Source organism: Lotus japonicus, chromosome 1 (assembly GCF_012489685.1).
Source record: "Lotus japonicus ecotype B-129 chromosome 1, LjGifu_v1.2".
Classification (NCBI taxonomy): domain Eukaryota; kingdom Viridiplantae; phylum Streptophyta; class Magnoliopsida; order Fabales; family Fabaceae; genus Lotus; species Lotus japonicus.
Window position 1 is genome coordinate 20,139,168 of NC_080041.1, and position 23,936 is coordinate 20,163,103.

Genomic DNA, 23,936 nt, shown 5'->3' on the forward strand with positions numbered 1-23,936 from the left:
TGACAACATAATAAGAGTTTTGGCGAAGATTAAAGTGAAATAAATACCCTTGCAAATTATTATCCCCAACCTTCAATTGCCATTTTTGTAAGTATTAACAATCGTGTTCGACCCAAGGGTGATGAAGATTAAAACTTTCAAAAAAATTGCATCTCGTGAGAGAACTTCAAATTAGAAAGTTTTAAAAACCCGCTTTAACACTGTGACCATCACCCATTAACTACAATTGTCAACTATCATCCTTGTTAGTAATTCATTCATAAGTTCAACGATAATGCTCATACCTAGAGTTTCATCGTTGAGCATTGTGTCCATAACCTTAGTGGAGTTAATGTCTTGGAGCGGGCTCCAATCCGTGGGCGTGACCTCTTCAAAATGCAGATCCGCAAACAGAGTCATCTTGAAGGGTGCACCTGCCCGCATCGAAATCTGCCACAACGCGACAAAATATTTGTGTAGTCTGGATCTGCGGTTGATGCCTGGTCATCCTTGTTAGTAATTCATTCATAAGTTCAACGGTAATGCTCATACCTAGTTTCATCGTCTAGCACTGTGTCCATAACCTTAGTGGAGTTAATGTATTGGAGAAGGCTCCAATCCGTGGACGTGACCTCTTCAAAATGTAGATCCGCAAACAAAGACATCTTGAAGGGTGCACTTGCCCGCATCTAAATCTGCCACAACGCGGGAAAAAAAAATTGTAGTCTGGATCTGCGGTTGATGCCTGGTCATCCCGCTGGTGAGATGATCCCATGGTGGAGAAGACAGAGAGAAAGAAGACGCATCACATCGTCGTCCACATCCACTTACTTCGACAACAAGTGATTTCCATTGTATTTGAACCCAAGAAGTGAAATCGAAAACACAAGCGAATTTAAAATACGAAGCACAAACTAGCAAACACAAAAGTAATTTGAATTAGAGAATATATACCTTAATACAAATTGACATTGCAACACTTTATAATTATTGAAGTATTCAATTTAGTGCCTACTGTTATAATTAATGAACTTAAATCAATCTATTATAAAAATAAATCTTATCAACATATTTTGATGAGAGACGTGTTGGACAGGTATTTGAATTTGAATAGTAATGTGTCAATTTATGAGATTGCTGAAGAAGGAAACGACAAAAATACCATCACATTTAGATTTGGACTATGTTAGAATTTAGAATTTACTATTGTATTCTCTTTTTAGTTTGAATTTAGAATTATGACTTACGTGGTTATATATATATATATATATATATATCATGATATAATATTCCATCACACGATCCAACACTTTTTTTTTACATCTTTAACTTTAAGCATATGAATCACTTTTTCAGTCTTCCCAATTCATTTTTAAAAAGCAGATACGATGCCTTCTGCTTGACTAATTTGATTCTTGTTATTCCCCAAGTTGTAGTTTCTTTTTTAACATCTTCCATGATTTTACAATATAATTAATCTAAGTTATGCAATTAATCTAAGATAATATTTCATGATTATGCAATTTGTCCAGTAACAAAATAAAATAAGATACTCAGCCATCAAGCGAATATTGATGAATTTATATATCAGAAATGCATGTCTATCTCATATAATAGTTGAATCATGAATACAGATTGATCAAACCGTAGAATTGCAAGCTTATTGTTAAGAGCAACAAACTATCAAAATATAATAGATTAGAGAAACCAAATTGATGTTAAAACTCATATTTAGAGGTGAGAGAGAGTGAGTGAACTTGTAGTGGAGGAGAAAGATCTTGTGGTTGAGGGTAGGGGTGGTTGTAGGAGAGGGTGATAGTCAAGGAGTGTGCGGCAGTAACGGAGGGGAGAATAAGTGATAAGAGGAGAGGGGGCGATGAAGGTAAGATGGAGGTGATTGTTTATGAGTGTAACGAGAGGGAGGAGAAGGGGCACAGGATGAGAGGTGGGGTGACATGATGGGAAGTTGGGCATAAACATTTTGTTGAAAATACTTTTAAAAGTAAGATTTATATTGAAAATCAGATTCCTCGAGAATTTTTGGTAACAAATACAGATAAAACACAGTGGTAAATTTGTAACTGAAATCCTATTAGAAAAGTGTGTCTTTATATCATTTTTCATTTTTAGTTCATAATAATTAGGTTGAATGAAAGGTAGATGAGGTGAGTAGTATTGTTCACGTTAAACTTTGGTTGGGTGAAATCAGTTTTATCTAATATCCGCCATGGCGGTATTTTAGCCTTCCACCATAGCTAATATCCCACCATGTTCCACCATTATTTGTCTCATGTATAGAGGAACTTTGGCTTTCCACCATGACCCACCATTCACAATACTGGGTGAAATTCATGTCAGTCATAAAAATATACCATATTTTAATCTTTGGTCCGTTATGTTTCACTTCTAAATAAGTACCAAATACATAAAAAAAAAACTCATTCTATTGTATGCGACAAATGCTACCTTACTATCTTACACGGTCCACAAACAAGAAATACCACAAATCCATAAAGGTGAAAATGAAACACGAAAGAAGAATGAGATCTTTTCATGGCCACAAGTTCTCGATGTCACTTAGGCTCGGTTCTATGGTTGGTCCTGGGGAGTTATGGGCGACATTAGATTTCTCTTGTGTAGGTTTTGGGGAGTTATGAAAGACAACAGACTTCTCTTGTGTAGAATTGCCTTGTGCAGGCCTATAGCATACCCCTTTCCAATGAATTTCTTCTTGAAATCAGGTAGAGACAATATCTAAGGATTTTCCTAACAAAGTACAAAAGATGATAACATGGCATGATTTTTGTGACAGCAAAAATATATATCAAAGTTCACCTCAGAGTTGTCATGGAGAAACCGAACAGTGAAGATGCACTTGTAATCTGTCGCATCGTGTAGCCTCATCTGGATTCTTACTACACGAGCATCAAAGTAGAGGCCATAATCACCCCTTTCCTGAGAAACACCAATAAAGGCCCAAAAGAGTACTAATAGTTAAGGAAATTCTAGAGGAGCTTAAAGGCCACAAAAGAAAATCAAAAGCCATTATGGTTTATATGTTGGAAACAATTCATGTGTCTTTGCAAACATATCTATCATTTGGCCACTGGAGACACAAATTAGGTAAATAAATTGTAGTGGAATAAAAGGGGAGAGGGTCCCTTACCAGGAAACATAGTACAAGATCTCCATCCTTCACCTTGGGACACTCTGAAGGTTCCAATGGGATAGATCTCTCTCGCATCTCGTTTTTCACATTCACCCACTCATCCTCCACCTTGCCAAAACCAACATATCGTACAAGAACTTCTTATAATTTGTATGTGACAAGATCAGTTAAATTTTAATCAGTTGTCCACAATATCCAAAAAATGAATCCACTGAACCAGTACATCTACCATAAGACGGTAGGATAACTTACAATATTCAAAGGTATGGCAATATATGTTGCATAATGCATATTTTACTTTTCTATTCTTTTTTCAATGAATAAACATATCCTGATCAATACCATGAAATTACATCTAGAGACCATTCACAGATGTATTGTTTACATTTCTTCAGTGATGCCAAGGTAGTTCCACCTAAGGCATTAAGCCAAGGTGCCAGAAAGACCATCACCTTTGAACGTTTTTAATTTTCTTCTGAGCAGACTTTCCCACATTAGCAAAATGGGGTGTGGCAGTGGACTTTCCGGTGGAGGAGGAATTTACAGAGGCGTGAGGTGCGTTGGCTTGAGGAGTTATTGGCTGTCTTGCAAGGGGTTCGATTGGTAGAGAATAAACAGGATGAATGGAAATGGAAATTAGATGGGGAAGGAGCTTATACTGTTAACTCATCCTATGTTTTTTTTACAGGATCAATATTTAGAAGAACCGGAACCTGTTTTTAATTGGATTTGGTCTGCGCCAGCTCCTTCAAACATCAAAGCCTTCGCATGGAGAGTATTGCTGGGAAGAATCCAAACCCGTGACAATTTGCTCAAGCGACAAGTATTGCATACGACTGAGGAAGCGCTGTGTCCATTATGTGGTTTGGAGGAAGAATCTGGTTCGCATTTGCTCTTTTCATGTTATGAATCGTTGCTGATCTGGTATGAGTGCCTTGCGTGGTTGGGTGTCTTCCCGGCTCAAGTTTCAGACCCGAAGATTCATTTATTGCAATTTCCCACAGTTGGGAGAAGTAAAGCACAAAAACTAGGTGAAATTGCAATTTGGTTGGCAACTATTGTAGGATCACGCGCTTACCACTACGCCAAAACCAATTGGTGTTAGTGAGGGCGCAACGTTATTTCTTATAGCGTAGCAGACAGCGCCCCGTTTCGAATGCTACCTGCAGGCAGGATGCTGGCCCACCTGGACCCAACAATCCCCCCCCCAGCACCTGCCAGCCAAACTAGCTGCACAGCATGCCTTCCGTGGGATTCGAACACGGGACCTGGCTCTGATACCACTTGTAGGATCACGCGCTTACCACTACGCCAAAACCAATTGGTGTTAGTGAGGGCGCAACGTTATTTCTTATAGCGTAGCAGACAGCGCCCCGTTTCGAATGCTACCTGCAGGCAGGATGCTGGCCCACCTGGACCCAACAACTATAAAATCAATTTGGGGGCTGCGCAACAGTATCATTTTCCACAATGGGGCGGTGGGTAAATATCAAGTGTTAGAGCAGATTCAGATAACAGCATGGCAATGGTTAAGGACACGGCTGGATCAATTTTCTTATTCATGGTATGAGTGGAAATTGAATCCACGCACTTGTCTTCTATCTTTGTAACTAAGGGGCTGTCATGGAATGAAGTGCTTTTGAAGTGATGTCTCCATGGAATATGACAGAATTGAGAAATTGAGACTGAGATCTCATGTGTAGAAGGGGACTGTGGCTGTGTTGGATAAATGCTCCATAGGAGAATGACCATTGATTCCTTGGGATGTTGCACTGACAGGCTATTTATTTTGGCTTTCTTGTATTTAGTCTTACCTGGAGAGGAACTTTTGATTACATAAACCACGTACTCTTTTTCCTTCACCAGGTTTTCCCAAGGGGGTTTTTCCTGGTAAAGTTTTAATGAGGCATGGTTTATTTAATCTCTCTCCATGGTGGGGGTGGGTGGTGGGTTTTTTAGTATGACCATAGTGGTTGGCTTGTAATCTTTTGCCTCTTTTCTTTTTCCTTGTATTCTCTTTTCTCTCTTGTATTGGGTTGAAGTACCCCTTGTACTTCACTTCAATATATTTCTTTGGCTTAACAAAAAAAAAGCAAAGTGTTTTATCATTTTTTTCTTTAACTTAAAAATAGAACTTGTTTAAGTGTTTGGCTCAGATAATAACTCGTTGTAAAGTGGTCAATAGTGTATAAAAGATAAGTAAGTTTGGGTAAATTAATTTATGCTAAAACATGTTACATTGATTAAAATTACATTGTTATCAATATTTATTTTTCGTTTCCACAACATTAGATTGTACTTTGCTCAGGAAAATTATTTTTTGTGGTTCTTTCCTTAACTTGCTAGATTCCACTATCTTTCACCTTTTACTGCTTAGTTTTCCATTGCATAAAAACCATCAGAGGTTTTTCTATTCTTGACCACCTTAAGCAGACCTAATAGGTTATATACACTATGGCACATAAAACATGCAAGTTTAAATGAAGAAAAAAAAAGTTTCATACAGTTTTCACAGTGTTTTAAGCACAAACCAAGAGAAGAAATTATAACATCTTGTCTACTAAGTGTGTGTCAATTTCAATATCATTCACACAGTTAATAAGTGAGCAGCTCTTGAAGATAAATACTTAAAATCATGCAAGCATAGCAAGTGCGACGTGAACAACCAATCTTTTGTTGATTGATGATTATATATTATAAAGAAAATGTCTCAATTTCTTACAGACCGAAAATAAAAATAATAATGATACGATAGAATCTTACAAGTTCGCCAGCCCTCGAATATCTGAAGTTGCGACACATTGCAACATCATGCCTGTACATGGAAATAAATATGAGAGGTTGGGTGCACAGCCTAAAGAAAAGTAACAATGAAAGTTTTCTTTGTAATGAAGGGGAGATGTTGCTTGGGTTTTTTCCCTTAAAGGGGGAGGGGGAAGATATCACCTTCAATGTTGTTCATATTAGAATTCACAAACATAAATTAGGCCACACCTTTAATATAATATAACCCAAGAGTTAACAAAAAGCCACATTGCATATCATTTCTAAACTCAAAAGTAAAAATAGTCATAATGCTTAATAAGAAGCCTATTTCGCACCATGCTAAGTCTTTCTTAGATCTTGCTTCAGACGCAAACACGCACTCTGAAACATCTGCACTTCGTTTACCTGACATTATGATGAAAATGTTAATGATAATGTGGAAATTTTAAAGACAGGTTAATATCAGAACATGATTGTTATTAGTTCTGTATTGCTTATCATTACATCTTAAAACCTATTGAAATTAGTTTAAACTTTATATAACTGTTATAATCATCCTTATTTACGGTATATCATCATTATTTTCTTAAGATGTCTCTTTCATCATGTCCCAACAACCATGACATGGAATATGAATGCTATGAGCATATGAACTTACAATTGCACAACTTATAAAGCATAACACTATCAAGTACAAACTACTGCATCAAGCACTCATTGAGTTTCCACTAAAAGGAATCAAGAAACGTAATTTGGCTGGAAGAAAAATGGTGAAAGTAATTATTCAAAAAAAGCACATGCATACTACATGAATGATACTACTTGAGCATGTAAGATTTTCTAAATGAAAAATAGAAATTACTTTAAACAAGAAATGTTATAAAATGAAGGAAATTGAATTGCTCTATCTAAACAGGGGATTTTCCAATTTAAGGAAAAAAGAGATTTTATAAATCAAAGAATTTAATCGATGTAACAGAATTTTCCAATGCGTTACCCAAACAAGGGAAAAGGACAACCTTCTAGAACTGTAGAGCTTTCATTTCTTAAAACGGATTTATTTGAAAGATCAACAACTTGATTCATGGTGTATGCAGAAGCAACTTAATCCTGTGGCTCGTTAAGCTGATTTTGGAACCACTGCTGCACCTGAAACCCAGTAAGACCAATGCACCATTATCATAGTTGCTCCATAAATTCTAAAAGGTGTATAAATGATAATAATGGAAGTGTAATAACCTGTTCCTTCGATATGAAAGTTTTATTCAGAGCACTGTTCAACGAGGAAAAATCAAAATCAAAGCAAGTTAATTATTCAACTACGGGTTTCAGGGGAAGGTGAGTGAATGGTGATGACGGCACGATCTGGATCTGTATAGAGGATGTGGCGGTGATGGGAAGATTGGAAAAGGGAATATGGAGCAGATGTAGTCTGATTCGTACAAAGAGGGAACAATGGTGGTGCGTTTGGGTAGAGAAAAGGAACAATAGTGGCGCTTGAGTCAAATCGGTGTTGAAGAGGGTTGATGTGGTGGTGTTTTAAGATCGGAAAAGGGGAAATGGTGCAGGACTGGGTCTCGTAGGAGGAAGATATGGTGGTGATGGAATATGAGATGGTGGCTAGCGGCTCTGGTAGAAGTAGCGGCTAGTGAGGGTTTTAAGAGAAAAAGGCTTTGGAGTAGAAGAGAGAGTTGAGGTCTCTGCTAGGGTTAGGGCCGGCTCTCCATTGCTTGGTGTTATATTTGAGGCTTGAGGAGGCTTAAATAGAACTAGGGTTTTACCTAAAAATACTTTTATGCCCTTGCAACCACTTTTTTTATTTTCCTTATTTTTGTTGAAGCAGTTTTCGTTTCTCGTTTTGGGCTTTTGGCCCTTATTCTTCATAAAGTTTTTTTAAAAATTCTTGAGTATCAGGAAAGAATACACAAAGTTATGTTTAAAGATATGATCACGGGAAGATTAAATTCACCTAAAATTTGAAGCAATTTCCTGGCAGAGATTCTCATAAAGCGCATTTCCTCCCATTTCATTGTAAATTTCCTCAAATTCCCGTATCTGTGAATGGTGATGGAGCATATGAAATAGATGAAGTGGGCAAAGAAAGACTTTTCCATTGCATGTGGAATGCGATGCAATGTAGAGCACACAAGGACATTCAATTACATATATGTATGTATAACGAATGTGAAACGAAATGATTCAAGAAAACATATTCTCATCCCTAGTGAACAAAAATCACCTGATCAGTAAAGAGCTTCGGAAATGGAGGATCACATAAGCTTAATTCAACCATCATTTCATTCAAAGGCTCCATAAAAATCAAGGAGAGATGACTACGCAAAGACTTGTCAGTGTCACCAAAAAGTTGTAGAGGAGGAACGGGATTGAAAATACAAAGAACTAGATATAACGCACGAGTTTATTTATATTATTTCATAATATTGTATAAAAATAAATATAGTGTAATTTTTTTGTTACTAAACGGAAGAAAAAAACAACAAAACAAACTAAGCTACTGCATCCTACATTAGAGAAGCAATCAAACTTGAAAACGACTGCCTCCAAACATGTCGCGGCACACCTTCTCTTGAAGTAGAAAATAATTGTGTTGAGACATGTGAATAAATAACATTAGAGTTTTTGTTTATTAAATTGTTCATATTAGAGTTGTCTTTCTGTAAATAATTAATAATACTATCAATTAATTTGAATTTATTAATTTTTTTACAAATAAATATATTTCTTACTTTTTAAACATTTCACCATTTTTTCTCAATTTATTATTGATAATTAATATTATAATTATTTTTAATTAAGACTCAGTAAATTATTTTTTAGAAGAATCTAAAATTGACATTAATACTTACGAATTAATAACATATAATAGTCATCAATAATTGAATTTATTATTATTTTTATTAAAAAAAAGTTCAACTGAATTTTAAAATTATATATTTAACTTTCTAGTTAATATATATTTTTTATACGTGAAAATAGCAATAAGTTTTATTTGTTGTTTTTATTAAATATATCAAATGATGTTTAATAATTAAAATTAAAATTAATAATTTAATTTTAATCCATAAGAAATTGGAAAGTTTTATAATTTGTTATAAATTTAAAAATTATTATTAACTATCTAATATTGTGATTAGTGTAAAGGCAGTCAATTTAAACTATTATTATTATTTAAAAATTCTCTCAATTTGTAGTTAACAATTAAAATTTTATTTTAAATGTGAAAAATTTTAAAGTTTAAAAATTAGTATTAAAATAATGAATAGTAAAGTGGATGTAGTTTTTTATTTCATTATCAAATATACTTAATACAAAAGAAAATTTCCTTTGCTCAATGTATTTAATGCAAAAGGTCAAGTTTTCTTTAAATATATACTAGATATAATACTCGTGCGTTGCACAGGTTCGAACACTGAACTAGATATTTAAAAAGTTTAACTACCTATCATTTATGTTACACCTTGTTGGTGAAGTTATGGATTTTGATGAAGTTTCCTTTATCTTGTTAAGAAGATTCTTTATAAGTCCTGATTACTTTGCTATTTATGCAGATTTTAAATTTCGGTCTGCAACCGCAACTTAAAGGGGTTTTTAGTCGTTGCAATTGTATCTTGACCGCCTCATCAACCCGCATTTTTCTGCAATTCTATGACATAACGACAACTATAATATAAAAATAATCTCTGAGCATATGCACTAGAACTACCTCTATCAGTACGAGCACCAATCCAAGCATGCTCTAATCGATCCTAGTTGAGTTTACGGAAACCATTCTCACAAGGAGTTTCACTGTCGAGCACCGAGTTCATGACCTGGATGAACTTGACATCTTGAAGTGGGCCCCAATTCATCACGCGTTCTCCCCAAAATGCAAGTCCGCAAACAGTGCGAGTTTAAACGGTGCGTCTGCCCGCTTCAGAACCAGCCTCTCCGTCGCGACACCTCGTGACAATCTGAATCGTATGGCTGATGATAGTCGGTTGTTATGGGACGATGATACGCTAGTGGAGAATAGTGTTAGAAAAAGCAGAGGTAGCATCGTTGTCTTCCACTAGTTTCCATGATGAGTTGCCATTTGGGGAAGAAGAATAAGTAACGGAACAGGCTCAATAGAACAACCTCATTGTTAAGTTATCACTGAATTTTTTATTTTTATTTTATTTTTGAATTTGCAGGTGAGGACAGGTCACGGGTCGATGATTTGATGACAACATAATAAGAGTTTTGGAGAAGATTAAAGTGAAATAAATACCCTTGCAAATTATTATCCCCAACCTTCAATTGCCATTTTTGTAAGTATTAACAATTGTGTTCGACCCCAGGGTGATGAAGATTAAAAATTTCAAAAAAAATGCATCTCGTGAGAGAACTTCAAATTAGAAAGTTTTAAAAACCCGCTTTAACACTGTGACCATCACCCATTAACTACAATTGTCAACTATCATCCTTGTTAGTAATTCATTCATAAGTTCAACGATAATGCTCATACCTAGAGTTTCATCGTTGAGCATTGTGTCCATAACCTTAGTGGAGTTAATGTCTTGGAGCGGGCTCCAATCCGTGGACGTGACCTCTTCAAAATGTAGATCCGCAAACAAAGTCATCTTGAAGGGTGCACTTGCCCACATCTAAATCTGCGACAACGCGGGAAAAAAAATTGTAGTCTGGATCTGCGGTTGATGCCTGGTCATCCCGCTGGTGAGATGATCCCATGGTGGAGAAGACAGAGAGAAAGAAGACGCATCACATCGTCGTCCACATCCACTTACTTCGACAACAAGTGATTTCCATTGTATTTGAACCCAAGAAGTGAAATCGAAAACACAAGCGAATTTAAAATACGAAGCACAAACTAGCAAACACAAAAGTAATTTGAATTAGAGAATATATACCTTAATACAAATTGACATTGCAACACTTTATAATTAATGAAGTATTCAATTTAGTGCCTACTGTTATAATTAATGAACTTAAATCAATCTATTATAAAAATAAATCTTATCAACATATTTTGATGAGAGACGTGTTGGACAGGTATTTGAATTTGAATAGTAATGTGTCAATTTATGAGATTGCTGAAGAAGGAAACGACAAAAATACCATCACATTTAGATTTGGACTATGTTAGAATTTAGAATTTACTATTGTATTCTCTTTTTAGTTTGAATTTAGAATTATGACTTACGTGGTTATATATATATATCATGATATAATATTCCATCACACGATCCAACACTTTTTTTTTACATCTTTAACTTTAAGCATATGAATCACTTTTTCAGTCTTCCCAATTCATTTTTAAAAAGCAGATACGATGCCTTCTGCTTGACTAATTTGATTCTTGTTATTCCCCAAGTTGTAGTTTCTTTTTTAACATCTTCCATGATTTTGCAATATAATTAATCTAAGTTATGCAATTAATCTAAGATAATATTTCATGATTATGCAATTTGTCTAGTAACAAAATAAAATAAGATACTCAGCCATCAAGCGAATATTGATGAATTTATATATCACAAATGCATGTCTATCTCATATAATAGTTGAATCATGAATACAGATTGATCAAACCGTAGAATTGCAAGCTTATTGTTAAGAGCAACAAACTATCAAAATATAATAGATTAGAGAAACCAAATTGATGTTAAAACTCATATTTAGAGGTGAGAGAGAGTGAGTGAACTTGTAGTGGAGGAGAAAGATCTTTTGGTTGAGGGTAGGGGTGGTTGTAGGAGAGGGTGATAGTTAGGGAGTGTGCGGCAGTAACGGAGGGGAGAATAAGTGATAAGAGGAGATGGGGCGATGAAGGTAAGATGGAGGTGATTGTTTATGAGTGTAACGAGAGGGAGGAGAAGGGGCACAGGATGAGAAGTGGGGTGACATGATGGGAAGTTGGGCATAAACATTTTGTTGAAAATACTTTTAAAAGTAAGATTTATATTGAAAATCAGATTCCTCGAGAATTTTTGGTAACAAATACAGATAAAACACAGTGGTAAATTTGTAACTGAAATCCTATTAGAAAAGTGTGTCTTTATATCATTTTTCATTTTTAGTTCATAATAAGTAGGTTGAATGAAAGGTAGATGAGGTGAGTAGTATTGTTCACGTTAAACTTTGGTTGGGTGAAATCAGTTTTATCTAATATCCGCCATGGCGGTATTTTAGCCTTCCACCATAGCTAATATCCCACCATGTTCCACCATTATTTGTCTCATGTATGGAGGAACTTTGGCTTTCCACCATGACCCACCATTCACAATTAACAATACTGGGTGAAATTCATGTCAGTCATAAAAATATACCATATTTTAATCTTTGGTCCGTTATGTTTCACTTCTAAATAAGTACCAAATACATAAATAAAAACTCATTCTATTGTATGCGACAAATGCTACCTTACTATCTTACACGGTCCACAAACAAGAAATACCACAAATCCATAAAGATGAAAATGAAACACGAAAGAAGAATGAGATCTTTTCATGGCCACAAGTTCTCGATGTCACTTAGGCTCGGTTCTATGGTTGGTCCTGGGGAGTTATGGGTGACATTAGATTTCTCTTGTGTAGGTTTTTGGGAGTTATGAAAGACAACAAACTTCTCTTGTGTAGAATTGCATTGTGCAGGCCTATAGCATACCCCTTTCCAATGAATTTCTTCCTGAAATCAGGTAGAGACAATATCTAAGGATTTTCCTAACAAAGTACAAAAAATGATAACATGGCATGATTTTTGTGACAGCAAAAATATATATCAAAGTTCACCTCAGAGTTGTCATGGAGAAACCGGACAGTGAAGATGCACTTGCAATCTGTCGCATCGTGTAGCCTCCTCTGGATTCTTACTACACGAGCATCAAAGTAGAGGCCATAATCACCCCTTTCCTGAGAAACACCAATAAAGGCCCAAAAGAGTACTAATAGTTAGGGAAATTCTAGAGGAGCTTAAAGGCCACAAAAGAAAATCAAAAGCCATTATGGTTTATATGTTAGAAACAATTCATGTGACTTTGCAAACATATCTATCATGTGGCCACTGGAGACACAAATTAGGTAAATAAATTGTAGTGGAATAAAAGGGGAGAGGGTCCCTTACCAGGAAACATAGTACAAGATCTCCATCCTTCACCTTGGGACACTCTGAAGGTTCCAATGGGATAGATCTCTCTCGCATCTCGTTTTTCACATTCACCCACTCATCCTCCACCTTGCCAAAACCAACATATCGTACAAGAACTTCCTATAATTTGTATGTGACAAGATCAGTTAAATTTTAATCAGTTGTCCACAATATCCAAAAAATGAATCCACTGAACCAGTACATCTATCATAAGACGGTAGGATAACTTACAATATTCAAAGGTATGCCAATATATGTTGCATAATGCATATTTTACTTTTCTATTCTTTATTCAATGAATAAACATATCCTGATCAATACCATGAAATTACATCTAGAGACCATTCACAGATGTATTGTTTACATTTCTTCAGTGATGCCAAGGTAGTTCCACCTAAGGCATTAAGCCAAGGTGCCAGAAAGACCATCACCTTTGAACGTTTTTTATTTTCTTTTGAGCAGACTTTCACACATTAGCAAAGTGTTTTATCATTTTTTTCTTTAACTTAAAAATAGAACTTGTTTAAGTGTTTGGCTCAGATAATAACTCGTTGTAAAGTGGTCAATAGTGTATAAAAGATAAGTAAGTTTGGGTAAATTAATTTATGCTAAAACATGTTACATTGATTAAAATTACATTGTTATCAATATTTATTTTTCGTTTCCACAACATTAGATTGTACTTTTCTCAGGAAAATTATTTTTTGTGGTTCTTTCCTTAACTTGCTGGATTCCACTATCTTTCACCTTTTACTGCTTAGTTTTCCATTGGATAAAAACCATCAGAGGTTTTTCTATTCTTGACCACCTTAAGCAGACCTAATAGGTTATATACACTATGGCACATAAAACATGCAAGTTTAAATGAAGAAAAAAAAAGTTTCATACAGTTTTCACAGTGTTTTAAGCACAAACCAAGAGAAGAAATTATAACATCTTGTCTACTAAGTGTGTGTCAATTTCAATATCATTCAGACAGTTAATAAGTGAGCAGCTCTTGAAGATAAATACTTAAAATCATGCAAGCATAGCAAGTGCGACGTGAACAACCAATCTTTTGTTGATTGATGATTATATATTATAAAGAAAATGTCTCAATTTCTTACAGACCGAAAATAAAAATAATAATGATACGATAGAATCTTACAAGTTCGCCAGCCCTCGAATATCTGAAGTTGCGACACATTGCAACATCATGCCTGTACATGGAAATAAATATGAGAGGTTGGGTGCACAGCCTAAAGAAAAGTAACAATGAAAGTTTTCTTTGTAATGAAGGGGAGATGTTGCTTGGGTTTTTTCCCTTAAAGGGGGAGGGGGAAGATATCACCTTCAATGTTGTTCATATTAGAATTCACAAACATAAATTAGGCCACACCTTTAATATAATATAACCCAAGAGTTAACAAAAAGCCACATTGCATATCATTGCTAAACTCAAAAGTAAAAATAGTCATAATGCTTAATAAGAAGCCTATTTCGCACCATGCTAAGTCTTTCTTAGATCTTGCTTCAGACGCGAACACGCACTCTGAAACATCTGCACTTCGTTTACCTGACATTACGATGAAAATGTTAATGATAATGTGGAAATTTTAAAGACAGGTTAATATCAGAACATGATTGTTATTAGTTCTGTATTGCTTATCATTACATCTTAAAACCTATTGAAATTAGTTTAAACTTTATATAACTGTTATAATCATCATTATTTACGGTATATCATCATTATTTTCTTAAGATGTCTCTTTCATCATGTCCCAACAACCATGACATGGAATATGAATGCTATGAGCTTATGAACTTACAATTGCACAACTTATAAAGCATAACACTATCAAGTACAAACTATTGCATCAAGCACTCATTGAGTTTCCACTAAAAGGAATCAAGAAACGTAATTTGGCTGGAAGAAAAATGGTGAAAGTAATTATTCAAAAAAAGCACATGCATACTACATGAATGATACTACTTGAGCATGTAAGATTTTCTAAATGAAAAATAGAAATTACTTTAAACAAGAAATGTTATAAAATGAAGGAAATTGAATTGCTCTATCTAAACAGGGGATTTTACAATTTACGGAAACAAGAGATTTTATAAATCAAAGAATTTAATCGATGTAACATAATTTTCCAATGCGTTACCCAAACAAGGGAAAAGGAAAACCTTCTAGAACTGTAGAGCTTTCATTTCTTAAAACGGATTTATTTGAAAGATCAACAACTTGATTCATGGTGTCTGCAGAAGCAACTTAATCCTGTGGCTCGTTAAGCTGATTTTGGAACCACTGCTGCACCTGAAACCTAGTAAAACCAATGCACCATTGTCATAGTTGCTCCATAAATTATAAAAGGTGTATAAATGATAATAATGGAAATGTAATAACCTGTTCCTTCGATATGGAAGTTTTATTCGGAGAACTGTTCAAAGAGGAAAAATTAAAATCAAAGCAAGTTAATTATTCAACTACGGGTTTCAGGGGAAGGTGAGTGAATGGTGATGAAGGCACGATCTGGATCTGTATAGAGGATGTGGCGGTGATGGGAAGATTGGAAAAGGGAATATGGAGCAGATGTAGTCCGATTCGTACAAAGAGGGAACATTGGTGGTGCGTTTGGGTAGAGAAAAGGAACACTAGTGGCGCTTGAGTCAGATCGGTGTTGAAGAGGGTTGATGTGGTGGTGTTTTAAGATCGGAAAAGGGGAAATGGTGCAGGACCGGGTCTCGTAGGAGGAAGATATGGTGGTGATGGAATATGAGATGGTGGCTAGCGGCTCTGGTAGAAGTGGCGGCTGGTGAGGGTTTTAAGAGAAAAAGGGTTTGGAGTAGAAGAGATAGTTGAGGTCTCTGCTAGGGTTAGGGCCGGCTCTCCATTGCTTGGTGTTATATTTGAGGCTTGAGGAGGCTTAAATAGAACTAGGGTTTTACCTAAAAATACTTTTATGCCCCTGCAACCACTTTTTTTATTTTCCTTATTTTTTTTGAAGCAGTTTCCGTTTCTCGTTTTGGGCTTTTGGCCCTTATTCTTCATAAAGTGTTTTTAAAAATTCTGGAGTATCAGGAAAGAATACACAAAGTTATGTTTAAAGATATGATCACGGGAAGATTAAATTCACCTAAAATTTGAAGCAATTTCCTGGCAAAGATTCTCATAAAGCGCATTTCCTCCCATTTCATTGTAAATTTCCTCCAATTCCCGTATCTGTGAATGGTGATGGAGCATATGAAATAGATGAAGTGGGCAAAGAAAGACTTTGCCATTGCATGTGGAATGCGATACAATGTAGAGCACACAAGGACATTCAATTACATATATGTATGTATAACGAACGTGAAATGAAATGATTCAAGAAAACATACTCGCATCCCTAGTGAACAAAAATCACCTGATCAGTAAAGAGCTTCGGAAATGGAGGATCACATAAGCTTAATTCAACCATCATTTCATTCAAAGGCTCCATAAAAATCAAGGAGAGATGACTACGCAAAGACTTGTCGGTGTCACCAAAAAGTTGTAGAGGAGGAACGAGATTGAAAATAAAAAGAACTAGATATAACACAAAAGTTTATTTATATTATTTCATAATATTGTATAAAAATTAATATAGTGTAATTTTTTTTGTTACTAAACGGAAGAAAAAAACAACAAAACAAACTTAGCTATTGCCTCCTACATTAGAGAAGCAATCAAACTTGAAAACGACTGCCTCCAAACATGTCGCGGCACACCTTCTCTTGAAGCAGAAAATAATTGTGTTGAGACATTTGAATAAATAACATTAGAGTTTTTTTGTATTAAATTGTTCCTAATAGAGTTGTCTTTCTGTAAATAATTAATAATACTATTAATTAATTTAAATTATTAAGTTTCTTACAAATAAATATATTTCTCAATTTATGATTGATAATTAATATTCTAATTATTTTTAATTAAGACTCAGTAAATTATTTTTTATAAGAATCTAAAATATTGACACTAATACTTACGAATTAGTAACATATAATAGTCATCAATAATTGAATTTATTACTAATTTTATTAAAACAAAGTTCAAGTGAATTTTAAAATTATATATTTAAATTTCTAGTTAATATATATTTTTTATATGTCAAAATAGCAATAAGTTTTATTTGTTGTTTTTAAAAAATATATCATATTATGTTTAATAATTAAAATTAAAATCATAATTTAATTTTAATACAGAAGAAATTGGAAAGTGTTATAATTTGTTATAAATTTAAAAATTATTATTAACTATCTAATATTGTGATTAGTTTAAAGGCAGTCAATTTAAACTATTATTATTATTTAAAAATTATGTCAATTTGTAGTTAACAATTAAAAGTTTATTTTAAATGTGAAAAATTTCAAAGTTTAAAAATTAGTATTAAAATAATGAATAGTAAAGTGGATGTAGTTTTTTATTTTACTATCAAATATACTTAATACAAAAGAAAATTTTCTTTGCTCAATGTATTTAATGCAAAAGATCAAGTCTTCTTTACATATATATACTAGATATCATACCCGTGCGATGCACGAGCTTACTTAAAATATTATTTAATATTATATAAAAAAAATTACAGTTAAATAATTAAAATTAAAATATTTTTCATTATAAATATAAAAATATTATGTCAAGAAATTTCAATAAATATTATTATAGTTCATTTTGTATAAATAATTAATATTACTCAACTCTAATTATTAGCATAAAATAATTTTAACAATTAAAAATTTTAATTATTTAATAATATGAAAAATTATTAAGTTAATTTGTAATATTTAAATTACTAAAAAAATGTAAAGTAGTAAGTATTTAATGTCATGAAATAAGTTTTAATATCATTTTTTATATTTTTTTTACTTGGAAAAGCCATTTGGTGTGACATATCAAGACCAAGAAGAATAAATTAATTTTAAATTTTTGAATTATAATAAGTGATAACGTAAATAATCTTTTTACAATAAAAAACCCAAAATATTATCTTGTGAATTTCATTTTTTTCAACTTATTTGGTTTGAGAGTGTTTTCTCACAGCCGATAGCCATGAGACTAATTTCTTGAGACTCTACGATCACGTTAAGTGGATAGACCAGGTCTCTCACAACAAACATTTATTCAACTTTGACCATTATTATTTTCTCTATTATGCTTTCTTGAGTAATTTTTATTAATATATCATAGATAAAAAAACTTTTTTTTCAATAATGCACATATATGTTATAATTAATATTAAATAACTTGTAGCAACATTTTTCAATTTTAAAATAATTTTAATTTTTTATATTTGTAAAATTCAAAACTTAAATAATTTTACATAAATATTTAATATTTGTCAAATGCAAATAAATATTTATTCTTTTATGGTTTAATATATTTAATGTAAAACTCAAGTCTCCTTTACATTTTTTTGGGTACAACGGAAAGATAAATTGCACTCGCCAGGAATCGATTCCTGGACCTCCCCCTATCCAACTCATATGTCCCCAGCTCTTACCACTTGAGCTATCCTACAGGGACCAAGTCTCCTTTACATATAAACTCAAATATACATATTTGTTTTTAATTGTATTTTTTGATTGTAAGATCTTTATAAATTATAATTTTTTTTATAAATATAAGAAATATATTAAATAGAAGAAGAGTCACTATTTCCTTCACTGTTGTCTTATAATTTTGTTTTTTAATTAGTTAATGGCTTTAAACATTGCTATTTTATTAAATTTTTAGAGTTGCGGTATGTCACACGATTTCAGATTATAATCTCATTATTTTCTAATAACTAATACTTAAATTTTTTTTAGTCGGTTACATGTTCATGGATATGCATGTAGTATAATTTTTTGCGAGTTCATTTCGTTGACCTTTCATTAAAAGAAAAATGCAAATACATCAGAAAATGCAAATACATTCTAGGAGTACATTATTCATTGTATGTTGATTATACATATTCATCTATTTATTTATTTAACCATTATTGGGGACTTTTCATTTCTGTGAGTTTCGTAATCCTTACTTCCTCATATGCCAACTTACTAATGTGGATTATCATGCTTATAAAAAAACTAATGTAGATTATTATTTTAATTCAATCTTTGTATTTAATATAATGATGAAGTCTCTTGTACATATACACATTTAATGCTTAAAAAAACACAAGTGTGCTTTACATATATATATATATATAGATATAGATACTAGATATAATTGTAAGACCAAGATTTGGCCGGGTGGTACAACTCTATGTTGATGATAACAAGTTTATTATTATGTATGTACAATTATGGTACTCTAACGTTTGTTTTTTTAGTTGTGGCAAACAGGCTCTGACTCTGATTCAAAGACTCAACATTTATCAGAAGTTGAAGACACAAGAGTAGCCAACGTTACGCTTCTGCATTCACTACGTTCTTCTGAACGGTAGCAAACGCTTCAGATGCTCTGAAGATTAATGCTCTGATGTGGACTCTGAAAGGTTCAAGCTCTGAAATTCTGAAGACCAGATTTTCTGAGGAACGGTCCAGAAGCTGAAGACTTGGAAGCTCTGAAGTCCAAGAGTAAGCTGGCTCTCAAGACCAGAAGCACTTTATGCTCTGAAGGCCAGATGTTCTGTTGAACGGTCCAGAAGCTAAAGTTCTGAAAGTCAGAGGATCCAAGCTTCCTTCTGACTCTGATCACACAGCTTCACAAGTTCCAACATGAAGCGTCGCCCAAGATCAAGAGTCAACTAGGCTAAGGCAATGTCATTGTCATTCGTCCAAAAGCAAATGTAATATTCTGACCGCCTTACCTACGACGTTCAGCCACAGCAGACTCTGGAAATTCCAGCACTGTCCTCCAACTGATAGATTCTTTCAAAGGAAACAACCTCAACACCTTGGGGTATTTAAAGGCTGAAGATAGAAGAAATTACCTAAGAAACTTTGTGCATACATGTGAAATACTTTCAGCGAATACCTTAGCAATATTTCTTCATTGTTCTTATTGTGTTTACGTCTGCTTGTTTAGAAGCATCTCTTTGTAAACCAAACTCTTTCACAAACTTTGTTTGTAGTTCCTTGAGAGACCGGTGAGGTCAGTATTCTTGAGAAGACTAAGGCAAGGTTGTCTTAGTGCTGCTAGTTCTAAGTATTGTTAGTCACTGAGCAAGGTGTGCTAGTGCAGTTGTAACAATCTTTGAATAGTGTATTGCCTTCATTCTAAGAAGGAAGAAATCACCTTAACGGGTGGACTGGATTAGCTTGAGTGATTCATCAAGTGAACCAGGATAAAATCCTTGTGTGCTTTTCTTTATCCCTCTTCTTTAGCACTTTACATTCTTTCACGGAAAAGATTGTTTTTATCTAAGAGAGAAAGCGGTTAATCTTCAAAACCCTATTCAAACCCCCCCCCCTTCTAGTGTTTTTCATACCTTCAATTGGTATCAGAGCGTAAGTTCTGATTACCACACTTAACAGTGTTCACAGATCCGGACCGGTGTGAAAAAGTCAAATGGCGACCACCACCAACGATGCTCAAAAAGATCACTACAGTGCTAAACCACCTATCTTCGATGGAGAGAAGTTTTATTACTGGAAAGATAGAATCGAAAGTTTCTTTCTTGGCTTTGATGTTAATCTCTGGGATCATATTGTTGATGGCTACACTCGTCCAGTTGATGAAGCTGGAGTGAAGCTTATTAGAGATAAGATGACTGATCATCAAAAGAAAATGTACAAGGATCATCACAGAGCAAGAACTATCTTGCTGAGTGCTATCTCTATGATGAATATGAGAAAATCACTAACCGTGACTCTGCAAAGGCCATCTTTGATTCTTTGAAGATGTCTCATGAAGGAAATGAGGAAGTCAAGGAGACAAAGGAGCTGTCTCTAATCATAAAGTATGAAGCCTTCATGATGGAACCTGATGAATCAATAGGTGCCATGTTTTCCAGATTCCAGATGATTATTGCTGGGATTAGAGTGCTTGACAAAGGCTACACCACTGCTGATCATGTAAAGAGGATCCTCAGAGGTCTTCATGAGAAGTGGATGCCCTTGGTGACGTCTCTGAAGTTGTCAAGAGACATCAACAAGATGAGTCTGGAAGAACTCATCAGCATTCTGAAAAGTCATGAGATAGATCGTGCTAATCATGTCGTCCAGAAGAAGCAGAAATCTATAACTTTGAAATCAAAACCTGAGAAGGCCAAGGCGCTTCAAGCTGAACAAGTTTCAGAAGAATCTTTTGAAGATTCTGATGAAGATGAGCTCTCATTGATTTCTAAAAGGATCAATCGCCTTTGGAAGCACAGGAAAAGAAAATTCAGAGGATCACCAAAAGCCAAAGGAAAACAAGAGTCTTCATCTGGTCAACGCAAATCATCACCTAAAGAAGTTACATGCTTTGAATGCAAGGAGTCAAGACATTAAAAGAGTGATTGTCCCAAGCTAAAGAAAGACAAGAAGCCTAAGAAACACTTCAAGGCTAGGAAAGGTCTCATGGTAACTCTTGATGATTCAGACTCAGAAGAAGTGGACTCTGATGGTGAAGTTGTTGAAGGACTCATGGCCATTGTCAAATACAAGGAAGCAGAGTCAAAAGTTGAATCAGACGCTGATCCAACATCAGAAGCTGAGTCAGACTCTGAAGATGAAAATGAGGTATTCGCATCTTTCTAAATGTCTGAACTTAAATCTGCTTTAGTTGAAATTATGAGTAAACATGATTCTCTTCTGACTAAGCATAAAAAGTTGAAAAGGGATTTGCTTGATGCTTCTGAAGTCTCTGCTAGATATAAGAAAACCATTTCAGAATTAAATGAAAACAACTTCTCTCTAGTTAACTCTAACTCTGTTCTTAAAAATCAAATTTCCAAGTTAGAAGAAGTTATTGCATCTAGTACCTCTGATGATAAAAATGAAACCAAATACGAAAAATCTTTTCAGAGGTTCCTAGCTAAAAGCGTAGATAGAAGTCTAATGGCTTCAATGATCTATGGCGTCAGCAGAAATGGAATGAATGGTATTGCCTATTCTAGACCCAGTAGAAATCAGCCTCCTATGCCTAAATCTAAATCTCTTTATGAACATTTTGTTACCTCTGGCACCATTATACCTGAATCCTTACCTTCTGAAGTTGCTTTACCTATTAAGAAAGGAACATTTTCTATGTCAAAATTGTAAGATCAAGTTTTGATCGAGTAGTACAACTCTATGTTTTGATGATTACAAGTTAACTTTTTAGTATGAACAATTATGGTACTCTAACGTGTTTTTCTGAGTGTGCTCTTACAGGCTCTGACGTTAATCCAATCTCACACAAATCAGAAGCACTATGCTTAAAGAGTGACCCAAGCAACGCTTTCGCAAACTCTATGTTCAATCTGAACAGTAGAAAAGCTTCAGAAGATCTGAAGTCAATCAAGCTCTGATATGGACTCAGTCACTTGAAGTTCTGAAGATCCAGATGTTCTGACAACCCAGACACTCTGAAGGTTTAGATGTTCTGATGGTGTAGAAGACTCTAAAGATCCAGAAGCTGAAAAGTGGAGACTCTGAAGTCCAGAAGCATAATGGCTCTGAAGACTAAGTACTTCTCCTCTGAGTTCAGAATCAGAAGGTACAACGGTTAGAGGATCCATGCTTCCCTCTGGCTCTGATCAACGAGCTTCACAAGTTCCAACACGAAGCATTCCTCTGATCAGAAGTCTACTAGGTTAAAGGTCAAGTCACTATCCAATTTACAAAAGCAAATGTACTATCCTGACGACCTAACCTAACATTCTCAGCCACAGCAGAAGCTGGAAATTCCAGAACTGCCCTCCAACGGTAGCATTCCCATGCAATGTTCACACCCTAATCCTTGGAGTATAAATAGAGGCTGAAGATTGAAAGATGCGGTTGGAAGAATCTCATACGCGCAAGCTATATTCAAAACTTCTAAGCATTCTTTCATCTTTGAATTCATTGTGTTTACTACAAGCTTTTTAGAAGCAATTTCTTTGTAAACAATATTTCTTAAACAGTTGTTTAGTTTACCTTTTGGAGATCAAGGTTGATCGGATCCTAGAGAAGACTAAGAGAGTGAATCTTAGTGTGAGCTAAGTCAGTGTATTGTTAGTCACTTGTAGGTTTCAAGTACAGTTGTAACAATTACCTGATTAGTGGATTGCCTTCATTCTAAGAAGGAAGAAATCACCTTAACGGGTGGACTGGACTAGCTTGAGTGATTCATCAAGTGAACCAGGATAAAATCCTTGTGTGCTTTTCTAATCTCTTATCTTAAGCACTTACTTGTGTCTCGAAAGATTTGCTAAAATCTTAAGGTGGAAGTTTTATTCTGAAAACGTTATTCAAACCCCCCCCTTTCTACCGTTTTTCATACCTTCAATTGGTATCAGAGCGCAAGTTCTGATTACCACACCTAACAGTGTTCAGTGATCCGGGCCGGTGTGAAAAACAAATGGCTACCACCAGTGAAACGCAAAAAGATGGCTACAATGCAAAGCCTCCCATGTTCGATGGCCAAAGGTTCGAATATTGGAAAGACAGAATATAAAGTTTCTTTCTGGGCTTCGATGCAGATCTCTGGGATATCATTGTGGATGGCTATGAACGTCCAGTTGATGCAGATGGCAAGAAGATCTCCAGATCAGAGATGACTGCTGAGCAAAAGAAGCTCTACTCACAGCACCACAAAGCTAGAGCTATTCTTCTTAGTGACATTTCCTATGAAGAGTACCAGAAGATTACAGATCGTGAGTTTGCCAAGGGCATCTTTGATTCCTTGAAGATGTCTCATGAAGGAAATAAGAAAGTGAAAGAATCAAAGGCGCTGTCTTTGATCCAGAAATATGAATCTTTCATCATGGAGCCAAACGAGTCCATTGAG

At 34.6% G+C, this 23,936-nt stretch overlaps 2 protein-coding genes across 2 annotated transcripts; both read right to left on the reverse strand.

Annotated features, from left to right (window-relative positions):
* Positions 1–2,530: 2,530 nt before the first annotated feature.
* Positions 2,531–10,560, reverse strand: LOC130729518 (protein SAWADEE HOMEODOMAIN HOMOLOG 1-like). Its single transcript, XM_057581296.1, has 4 exons — positions 10,422–10,560; positions 3,146–3,288; positions 2,817–2,934; positions 2,531–2,712 (listed from the first exon to the last, which is right to left on the reverse strand). The coding sequence occupies exons 1-4, from the start codon at positions 10,558–10,560 to the stop codon at positions 2,531–2,533; spliced, it is 582 nt and encodes a 193-aa protein (XP_057437279.1).
* Positions 10,561–12,404: 1,844 nt separating this feature from the next.
* On the reverse strand, positions 12,405–15,290 carry LOC130729526 (protein SAWADEE HOMEODOMAIN HOMOLOG 1-like). The gene is made up of 6 exons (XM_057581308.1): positions 15,224–15,290; positions 14,540–14,609; positions 14,202–14,253; positions 13,031–13,174; positions 12,700–12,819; positions 12,405–12,595 (listed from the first exon to the last, which is right to left on the reverse strand). The coding sequence occupies exons 1-6, from the start codon at positions 15,288–15,290 to the stop codon at positions 12,416–12,418; spliced, it is 633 nt and encodes a 210-aa protein (XP_057437291.1). The 3' UTR covers positions 12,405–12,415.
* Positions 15,291–23,936: the final 8,646 nt, after the last annotated feature.

Coding starts and splice junctions, on each gene's coding strand:
- LOC130729518 (XM_057581296.1), bottom strand. CDS start 10,560: ATGTGGGCAAGTGCACCCTTCAAGATGACTTTGTTTGCGGATCTACAT. Junction 2,935..3,145: donor ATCTTGTACTATGTTTCCTG/GTAAGGGACCCT, acceptor GGTGTTTCTCAG/GAAAGGGGTGATTATGGCCT. Junction 2,713..2,816: donor GTTTCTCCATGACAACTCTG/AGGTGAACTTTG, acceptor CTACCTGATTTC/AAGAAGAAATTCATTGGAAA.
- LOC130729526 (XM_057581308.1), bottom strand. CDS start 15,290: ATGAATCAAGTTGTTGATCTTTCAAATAAATCCGTTTTAAGAAATGAA. Junction 14,254..14,539: donor TCTAAGAAAGACTTAGCATG/GTGCGAAATAGG, acceptor TTCCATGTACAG/GCATGATGTTGCAATGTGTC. Junction 12,596..12,699: donor TTCTCCATGACAACTCTGAG/GTGAACTTTGAT, acceptor ACCTGATTTCAG/GAAGAAATTCATTGGAAAGG.